This window comes from Micropterus dolomieu, linkage group LG14 (assembly GCF_021292245.1).
Source record: "Micropterus dolomieu isolate WLL.071019.BEF.003 ecotype Adirondacks linkage group LG14, ASM2129224v1, whole genome shotgun sequence".
NCBI lineage: Eukaryota > Metazoa > Chordata > Actinopteri > Centrarchiformes > Centrarchidae > Micropterus > Micropterus dolomieu.
The window spans coordinates 13,642,982-13,653,724 of record NC_060163.1 but is presented as its reverse complement, the minus strand read 5'-3'; the positions used below and the strand labels follow the sequence as shown (position 1 = coordinate 13,653,724).

Genomic DNA, 10,743 nt, shown 5'->3' with positions numbered 1-10,743 from the left:
GTGTGTGTGTGTGTGTGTGTGTGTGTGTGTGTGTGTGTGTGTGTGTGTGTGTGTGTGTGTGTGTGTGTGTGTGTGTGTGTGTAAAAGTAACTTAAGTTATTAAAGCCCTGTCTCAATGGGATTAGTTAGGAAATAAAATGTTCTCTCAGAAACTCAATGGTTATATAATCCAGCTACTTTCCTTTTGCAGTATTTCTTATGCTTTTAAATTAAAACCAAGGATTTAAAAAATACTTTTGTCCATCCGGTAGAAGCTTATATTTCTCTCTTTTCCTCTTCTCTTAAATTCTTAGTTTTTCTCAAGAACAGACCGGTTACTGAAGCACAAACGGACTTGTGGAGAAGCCATAAAGAAGGGCCTGGACCCAAGCATGCTGGAGCTCAGCGACGCAGAGCTAGGCCATGGCAGCTATTCACTCACTCAGGGAAACTCTACCACCTCCGGACGCAAGAGGGCCAAGTCCAAAAACGGCGAGGGTGGCGAGCGCAAGAGGAAGAAGAATGCCTCTGCATCAGCAGCCTCGTCCTCTGGGGGGATGGCCCGTGACCTGGACCTGCAGGACTTCAGCATGGAGCACCCCTCAGGTTCTAGCCCCGCCATGCAGGGACGTGCTCCCAAATTGGTCTTTAAAAAAGCTGGCCGCAAAGGTCTGGACAAGGGCCTCCTCTCTCTGGAAGATGGTGCTGATGGACAAAAACATTTGGGCCAGAAGCCTGGTTCCATGGATCATGTGGAGGATTCTGGCCTTGATAACATGGGTCTACTCCATGGAGCCGGGGGCAACAAGCAGGGGCCCACCACCAGCAGCAACTACGATGATGCAATGCAGTTTGTGAAAAAGCGGCGCTACCTCCACGCAGTTAACAATGACTATGGAGCCGGCTCACTGCACATGGCACCCCAAGGCAGTAGTGTAATCCAGGGCTCCATGGGGCCTGAGCCCACACTGGCTATGCTGGACTCGTCTCCTTTGGAGCTCAAGCATGACAAGTCAGGCATTCCAGATGAGGTACTACAAAGCCTGCTAGACCATTATAGCCATAAGCCAGAGGGTGGACACCACCATGACGTGACATTCGACCTGTCAGACCACCCACACCACGTGGACCTCCAGCCGGCAGCCCCTGTTACCCCTGAGCTGGAGGATGACTCGCCCAACGGTGGTGACAAGACGGCCGTGATGAGCGAATACTCCAAGTTCCTCCTGCAGGCCCTGGAGCGCACCAGCCATAGTGGTCCCTTCCCCAGCCTTGGCCCAACAGGGCCTTTTCCACTCCTGTCCAGCAGCTCCAGTCCCACGGGGCCCCTGTTCTCCGACAAGCACGTGTACTCCACATCCCCGCTGGATTGTGGCTATCCGCCTGCTGTCTCCTCCCCACTGCCCATCGTTGCCCCTTCATCAACCACCTCCTCGTCCTCCTCCAAGTCCCACTATGGCATGCTCGTCGGCTCCCCCTCCCAGGCAGGCTACCACCTCAGCTTGGAACCTACAAGCCACCAGCAGTTGACTCCGTCTCAGGAGCTGACCGAGCAGTTGGAGAAGCAGCACTCCCCCGGCACCTTCAACCTACCTCCCCAGGACCTCACTGCCCCGGGAGAGGGCTCCAAGGGGCAGCAGCCCAAGCCTGGAGGGGGAGCTGCACCCACCAACGGCTCCAGCTACCCAGACCTGTCCCCACTGAACCCCCCTAAAGAAACCACGTATCAGATCGAGAACTTCGCCCAAGCCTTTGGCTCCCAGTTCAAGTCAGGACGGCGGACCCCTCTGGGCTATGGCAGTGATCCTGGGGCAGAGGTCGACCACCGAATACGGACTCCAGTGTCAGAATTCTCAGGGTATACCAGTTTGTTAGCTGACGTCAGTGAGCCAGTGAGTACAGGATCAAAAACCCCGACAAGCCAAAGTTTCAGATAAGGGTCAAACGAGGTGAATCCAGTAGGGGGCTGTTCTGTTGCTGTCCATACGGTCCCCATACCCATCCTAATTTTGTTCTTGTAGCAAAGTTTGTTTTTTAAACACTGCCATTAAATGTTAATACAGAAACGACCAGGGAGGGTCTTCATGGCCTCAAATGCAATTTTTTTTTAAATATTCTCATTTTTATTATGTATTTAGCCGCTCAAGTTTTGTTTAAGAGTAGTGATTTTGATATGAACGTACCGTAGATTTAAATGTAATTTAAAACATTTAGAGGGTAGCTATAAACTTGCTTGATTTTATTTTTTTATTTTTTTTCTGAACCCTTGTGTTTTACCAATCATCATACCATTGTAAAGTAATAATGAACTGTGTTGATAATTACAATAATAACATTTGTGGCAGGGAAAGGCCCAGAATTCAAATGGCAAAAAAAATATATTGTCTGTTACAAGAAACGTATTAACTCAGGAAAATAGGCAAAATTGTGTAATAAGACTTTGTATTATGAGATGCAATTAGCACAGTTTTTACAGGTGTACTTTGAGACTACAATGCTTTTGATTTTGTGTTTTTTATTTTCTTTTTAAACTGGTCAGAACAACAAATTACAATACATTATCATGTTTGGTTTCTGCTGCGTGTAGCTTTGTTGAGATTATGGTACTGTTGCGTCAATGTGAAGCCATCCACATTTCTTTCGAGAGCCACACAAGATAGTATAAATGGTAGTGGAGTTCAGCCCACAGTGCGCACACGCCATCTTCTGAAGTGAAGAGGATGTTTGAACATAACCGCCTGTTTTGTCGATGAAGCCTGTCTAACCATGCACTCCTCTGGTTTGTGTCCGCCAGTAGAAAAGATGCAGTTCAGACAAAATCCAACCCACTGCTGTTACAGCAGTCTCAAAATGCAATGAACATCAATCTGTGATCTTTTCCTCATGCTGTTGCTGAAGTGATTTTTTTATTTTTATTTTTATTTTTTAAACTAGTCACCACTTTTTTACTCCACTCCTTGCTGTTCCTTTTTGTGTTCGGTGGAAATCAAACAAGCACTTTTTAAAAATAAGTCATCCCCCAACAACAACCCATTCAATTTGCATATGTGAGAAGTGATAATTATGCTAATGGTAATTAATATTATTATAAGAGGAGAAAACTGTGAACAGGGGGGAAGGGCGGGGGGTGAGGGTGGGTGGGTGGGTTGAGTGGGAGGAAGGGGAGGGCTGGGTTGGGTTTGATAAGGGTTGACTAGGCATGACCATGGGCATCTAAATGTATTTTGTTGCCGTTTCTCAAGGGTAGACGGGGGGTGAGGGGTGGGTTTCTTTCGGTTTGTCGGGTGATATTGTAAAAAGATGATTTGCCATGATTTTGTTATACAATATTTTGAGAGTACCTCTTTGTATTTAAGTGTTTTGAGAGACGGGCTGACATGCTGGAACCCTTATATCTTTAAGCCCCTGGGTATGTCTGAAGCATACCCAAACCCTTTTATTTATTCTCCACTAGCCACAACAGAACTCATTAGCAGATATTTTTGGGGGGGCAAGTAATCACCGGACCTAGACCTCTACCCCCCCTTTCCTCTACTTTTTTATATATATATTTTTTAACCCCACGGTTATTGAAACTGCTTCAATAGTACAGTTAAGAAACAAAAAAAAGTTAACTTATTCCCACCTCCCCTACCCAAAATGCAGCCCTGCACTCCCAAGAATAAACAATGGCCTTCTTTGTCTTCCGTGGCTAAAGCCATTTTATCCCGGCAGCCAGGGTTGATATTTAATTTAGTTGATTTCCTGTGAGCTGACCCCCCCCCCCCACCCCCCCACCCCACACACCCTTTCCTTTTCCTATGTCTGTGAGCTCCACAGCCAAGAGACTTTGAAGCTGCTCAGATCACAGGGAACAAAGACTGACCAGCCACCTCACTCCAAACACACACTATGCTTTTAAAGGAGAGGAAAAAGTGGGTGAGAAACGGAGAGAGGAAAAAAAAAAGAAGACAATAAGATTGACCTAAATATACCTCATATCAGTAAAGCTTAAGAAAGCAGGGACACGCGTTTCATGTATGTAGTGGAAATACTTGTAGTTTAGGTTCAACATATTGTATAATCATTTAACACTGCCTGTGTTTACAATTATAGAGCAAGTGACTCGTCAAAATGCAATTTTTGTTTTTGTTTTTCTGTAAAAACATCCACGCCAAGCAGTGTTGCATTCTAGATGCCTCATAGAACATTAATTTGTTTCTTGTTATATCCCTTATTTTTGTTACTTGCCATAATGTGTTTTGATATGATCTCTAGAAGGATATTGTTTACAAAAATGTACAAAAACACTAAAATTGTGTGTTCTCAATTTTTTTTTTGAGTTTTTTTCCTCCAGTATGCATGATAAAGACATTTTTGGATGGCTTTTTTTTTCTGACTGTCACCTCAATACCAAATTTTGTAGCAGAAGCCTCCCCATTCCTTTGTCTTATTTGTTCTAGACCCCTCTGTGATATGATTTCCCAGGCTGTACCTGTTATTGAGATGATGAACGGATTAGAGAAGCCAATAAAAACTTTTTGTTACAAAAAAAGTACATGGTGTGGGATTTTTGTGTCTCAGAAACACTGAAAATCACTGATTCCACAACACTTCAGAAATAGCATTTTGACAAATGACTTAATCCCATTTGGTCTGCTGTATTAGCCAGAGACAAATGTTTGAACTGTTGGGCAATACTAGTTGATTTTAACTAACCAGGACTGGGCATGTTATTGAAAAACAGTTCCATCTTTGTCCCAGCCAAAATGGCAGCAGCACATTGGACATGAAACAAGAGGCAGACTATAAGGTGATTAAAAATGAAGTGAATACAAAACACAAGAACAATACGATCATTTAAGATAAATGATGTGCTGTAGATTAAAATAGGTTTTTTAAAAAGACTTCACATTGGTGAATGTACCTCGTTTTTGTTTTTCAACCAGAGTGACGAACCAAATCATGGACGTTTTTTGCGTTACCGCCGAACAAGAACAAGACGTCAATCTCCAAGGTAATTCTGCTTTTACTGGTTATTTTTGTGCATAACCGTGTTGAGACACTTTTACCACTTCATGTTTCGTTACTTTCGCGCGTCCTTTTTCTCGCGCTCATGTACTTTTTCAGGCTGAAACAACAGAACCGGTTCGTTGTATGTACAATATTCCCAGCATCCCTTCACATTCGTGTTTTATCACCATGCACAATTCAGATAGTAGCTTACAGAGCTAGCCTTTTTTGTCTGTGCGTCATTATTCAAAAGGAACTGAATACTGACCATAGACTGTATATACAAAGGTACTGACATGGGCCTATCCCATGATGCAAATGCTGCTGTGACTTGGTTTTGTTCCCCTTCTTCTGTTTCCCCAAGATAACGCTGATAAAAATCGCCAACAGAAGTGTAACCAACCCTGCCAACACTGAGCATTAAAGCTTCAGTTTTATGTCTTGCCAGGGTAAGATGTCCAGGAAGAAGTGTGTGTTGAGGGAGGGTTACTGTTGGACATGAACGGCAAGTTGCCCATCAGCATCTTCAAAGAACCCATAGGTCACTAGTGTGTTTGACCAGTGTGGGGAGAAGGAGCAGTTTAACAATACAAGTTGTATTTATTGTTACATACAGTCATTATATTTCATTATAAGTTGTAACACAACAATTACATTATATATTTACAGTATATGTGTAACATTAAGTTGCTATTTCTTAGGCTAACAGCAGGCTAATTCTACAATTCTACAAATAATATAATATCAACTGTGAGTATACTTTTAAATGGCCTGATTTCAGGAGAAAGCCCTGCTCTGTTTATTTGTACTGTGAGAATAAAGGGTGGTGTATCATCTAGATTCAGATGAGGTAGTGGAAACACCATAAAATGCAGTTCCAAAATTAGGATGGTTTTATACTCTCTTTATGTAGTTAAAGCTTGTGTTTAGTATGATGGCCACTAGCATATTCTTATTGATAAGGCTGCTATTTATAGTGACATTGAATCAGGTACATCAGGTGTAGATGTTTTGAATGTTTTGATGTCTTATAATTCTGTAATTTGTTCTTTGTTTTCATTTTAAATTGCTTTGTTTGTCTTATGTGAAACCTTGTTATTTATCTTGGCCAGGACACGAAAAAGAGATTTTTAAAATCTCAATTGTTACGGGATTGCGTGGTGTGTGGACAGAGAGGACCCAAATGCAGCACTCGGAGGGAAGGAGGTTTATTGAAGGAAAAAGGGTGAGAGGGACTGGAGTGGAGGGAGAGGAGGATGTCAGGGAAGCACAGGCACGGGGAACCAAGGAGACAGGGGGCCAGGGAGCCGGGGAACACAGGGGCCGAGGAAGCGAGGAGAGGCAGGGGAACAGGGAGGACGATGTGAGGGAAGTCCGAGGAGGAGTGGGCCAGTGGATGAGCCCAGCCGAACGGAGGACGAGGGTGAGTGTACCTGGGAGGGAAACAGACAGAGAGACAAGGTTAGGGAAGACAGCGACAAGGCACAGGGTAAAAGTGAAAAAAACGAGAAACATGAAAGCCTGAACGTTGGGGTGGCACCGGGTATGGAGCAACGACGATCAAGCGAGGATGGTGTGGAGAACCGGGGTTGAAATACAGGCAGTCATGAGGCGATTACTGGCAGGTGTGGCAGGCTGACGAGGTGGCTGATGAGGTGCAGGTGCAGGTGCAGGTTGTTGGCTGGGCTCAGGAGCAGAGGGAGAGAGAGAGCACACAGGGGAGAAAACACAAGGAGGCAGGCAGGGAACAGAAAACCAAGGAAAAAAACAGAAAAACTGAAAAAAAGGAGAAAAAACCAGGACACTCACCGTCAGCCGGGCTGCCACCACAACATCAGTGAGTCTTTTAGTCCTGATTAAATAAAGGTTTAAACATTAAAGGCGGAAGACTCTGGATAACACTGACTTGTATTCTTGCAGTGGATGCACTTTGCTCCTACTGTGAGGGAATCCATGTTACAGTATATGTCATGTGATCCTTTCAGGGCTAATAAGCTTTTAGGTGAAGGTGAATCATCTTGTCATTTAGACATGAGGCCCTGCTGCCAGAAGATGGAGATGTTACGTTGACCTTATAATACCAGTTCCTTGAAATGTTTTGCATGTTGTGCAAGTGGCCTCCTTAGCAGGCGCTGGGTTGTCAAAGCTGAGAGTAACGTCAACAAGATGATTTTTCATCAGACTGCTGCTCTGTTCTCATGGCCATTGGCTCTTGATCTTTTTGATGTAATAGATCAGCAGCTTCAACAATTTTGTACTGTTTGAATACACATTTCAGTAGCCTCAACTTAACTGAAAAGTTTCTGCTATGTCATGTTTCTACTCCACCACATCTCAGAGGCAAATATTGTACTTTTAACTTAGTTATGTAACATTTCAACTTAATCATACAAAATAAAAGCAACAAAGAAATGAAGATGTAATATCATAGGTTAAAATAAGACTTTAGTGATCCCAGGGGTTACATTCACAGGCTAGGCCAGCAGATAAAGTATATGAAGTATATGGCAACATTATTATTGCATCCATAATTAAAATTGAATCATGCATTATTCTGAATTATAGGCCATTTTTCACAATGAGTACTTTATCTTTTGATACTTTAGAATATTTTGATGCCAGTACTTTTATACATATTTCAATGCAGGACTTTTACCTGTAACATAGTATTTCTACACTGTGGTGTTGCTGATTTGACTCTCATGAACATCATGTTCTAACTTTAACCAACGACGTTATTGCCAGGAAGGGCAGGTTGGGTGAGGTTAAGGATGGCCATAACTGTAAGTGACTTTGGACTTGCAGTTGGCAAGAAGAGGACACAGGCAGTTATTGCTCTGTGCTCGCACCTCTGTTGACACTCCTCACAGCAACATGTTCATAAAAACCTGCTGGTGAAAAACAAATGTAGCTGGGGAACTCTGCAGATTTTTAATTTGCAGGAAACAATGCATTTACCTCCCTGAAAACAAACTTTATGGTGATCACATAATGTGAAAGATTTGATAATATGTTGAACCGCAGTTTAAAAGTTAAATATTAACTTTCGAGAACTTTTCTTATGATTTGATTGCTGAGGTGCTGAGCGAGCGGTCAGTAGTTTGGCAGATGCACATAGTGTGTAATTGAAATTATTCACATAAATTCTTGGTAACATTGAGCCTTCTTGAACAACAGGTCTTTTTCACAGCAGACATTTTGACTTGTCACAATAGAAAAAGCACAGGTGTTACCAATAACAATTGCACTAAGTCATGACAATGAGTGTCAACATGAACAATACCAGGACCCTGAAACTGAAGCAAATTCAGTCATTGTTTCTTTTTTAATTTACACTTGTGCTACTGTGACATGTAAAAGAGATCTTTGCATATTTATCCCCCCTATAACACCTCATTGTGTCTATTTTATAGAACCTTTTCACAAAGAAATACTTATTTTAACACCAGAAACACCAAAATAGTCATCCGTTCTGTCATTGTGTTACTTACTTTGAGAACCAGTCCATAAAGGCCTAATCAGTTCTTGACAATTTAAATTATGTACTCACACTTTTAAGTTCTAATCTATTCACATATGTAATTCAAGATTTTTACAATAAAAAAATAACAATTGTGTGTTTCTCAACTTATCATAATTAACCTAATTTTACTCTTGTGATCGCAAACACAACAGCAAGAACTTGTTGTCAAGTTAATGTATTAAGAGACTTAATCCGTTAGAGAATGAGAGTATGTCCCAGTGTTCTGAAGACATTTGTTAAAAAACAAAAACATGTTTTCAGTGGTCAGAAATGCCAGCATAGTGTAGCCTAAAACAAAGAAAATATATTCATATTATTGTTGGTATTGATATTTTGTATTAATGTGTAAGGCCCAAATTGATTGAACAGTTGTGTTTCTATGGATCTATTTAAAGAAATCGGTGCTTAAACTACTTCAACTTACCTGTGTTTATCTTTAGGTAGTTTCGAGCCATTTTTCCACTGACGCCCATGATGATGCTGAAGTGGCGTAACAGTTTAGCTATGTGTGATTTCAGATATGCTACTGGGATCAAAGTCAACGTGGAGATAATAAAGTTTTATGGATCGCGGTGATGGGAATATAGCTCAGTTCTTTTTAAACTGTTTTAAGACTTTCAGAACATTTCTTCAGGCTTACATTCCTGACGTGATGTTTTAAAACACACATATGTATATTCCAGATGCTCCAAATTCATGTTACAGTCCTTTCAACCTCTTATTTCTTTGTCTGTTTAAGGGTTTACACCAAGATCTTATTATCTTACATCTTATGACGTCTGTGAATCAAAGGTCACGTTATCCTTCGTCCAACCCCATTTTTTCGGCCACGTAGTTTCCGATAACAACACAAGTGTTGAATCACTTTCTCAAGGGACATTTTTAGACCGTAATTGCATCGGGGTTCATGGACACAACGTCTTCTGTGGTGTTGTGTGGACACCCTCTTGTTTTTATTGGGCCTGTGAAATCATGGTTGATGAAGTCTCAGGGTTGAATTACGACTGGTGGATCTGCCATAAAGTCACAAAATGACTGACAAGGGATGTAATCATTGTCTCTGCTGTTAGTTATGGCCTCTATAAATAACCTCTGAGACTGAGGTGTACATAAGAAATTGTGCTCTTTTTTTCTTCTCTAGAAAGGCAAACAGTTGAACATTGTTTTCATTAATGACAACCAACAGTGTTGCAGTGTTCGTTTCTGTTTTACATGTTTTCAGTTATGGAGATTTAAGTTCAGCCAGGGAACATGTATATTAGGCTACATCTCATGGTGTTAGTGTGATGTGTTTGATATTGCACAATTGCAACAACAACCTCTTTCAGTAAACTCTGCTGATGACACTGCTTTACAGCTTCCTCCTTATTTTAAGACCTGGTATATTTCAACATAGTCTTGACTTGAGCTGACGTTTGTTCTTGATGTGGTTGCACCCAGGCACATTGCAAATGCAGTACACAAGCTGCCTACACCATTATTTTTCCTAATTAACTCCATAGTGCTAGAGGTCATTGCTTCCTTTTGCGTTTCTCCTCAACTGTGGCTTTAGACCCACTCCCACTGTGCTTCATGAACTGTTCTACAGAGCTTGTTACTCGATTGGTGTACATGTGACTCCGTCGCTGTCTATAGGAAGTTTGGGTTTATTACATTAAGAGTAAACATGTCTATATAAATCTTTGGTGAGAAGGCGGGAGGGATGTGAACAGGCGGAAATATTGTGTTAATACATTTGGTTCAACAATAGCTAAAAGAGGAGTTATGAGATTTAGAATAAGCTAAAACATTGAACAACATTAACTATATTAAATAACAATCATTTTAGTGTTGAAAACTGTGTGACATCTGACCTGTCCTAGGCTCCAGCCAATGAATTGTATCAGGTTTGACTCATCAGGTTGGCCTCCAACAAAACAGTGTCTCTTTGTTGGCTTTTTATAAAAAGCAGTGAGAATGTTATTTTACCAATGTGGAATAGTCTTGATTCAGTAAGAGGTTGTAGTGGGCAGCTTCCAGGTGTGAATGTGATCAGGGCGTTCAAGCAAAAGAGAAGCTTCCTGTCAGTGAAACTTAATAAATAATAGTTAAAATCCTCACTGCTCTTCCCAAAGACCATTTGTCAAACAAACAGCATAGCCATATAACTCTTAGATAGGTGACATACTTTCTAGACATTAACCCAAAAAATAAATGACAGAGACAGATCTATGCCATGGAAGACTGATAAAAGACCCTAAAGTCTCCTT

General features: G+C 41.6%; 1 protein-coding gene across 4 annotated transcripts in view; it reads left to right on the top strand.

Annotated features, from left to right (window-relative positions):
- The window catches only part of LOC123983372 (zinc finger protein 281-like), an 8,241-nt gene extending 5,154 nt beyond the window's left edge, over positions 1-3,087 (top strand). For all 4 annotated transcript variants that reach the window (XM_046069618.1, XM_046069617.1, XM_046069620.1 and 1 more), the window contains exon 7: positions 294-3,087. In XM_046069618.1, the coding sequence (XP_045925574.1) occupies positions 294-1,916 (1,623 nt within the window). In that variant the 3' untranslated portion in view covers positions 1,917-3,087. The remainder of the gene's footprint in view (positions 1-293) is intronic.
- The last annotated feature ends 7,656 nt before the right edge of the window (positions 3,088-10,743 follow it).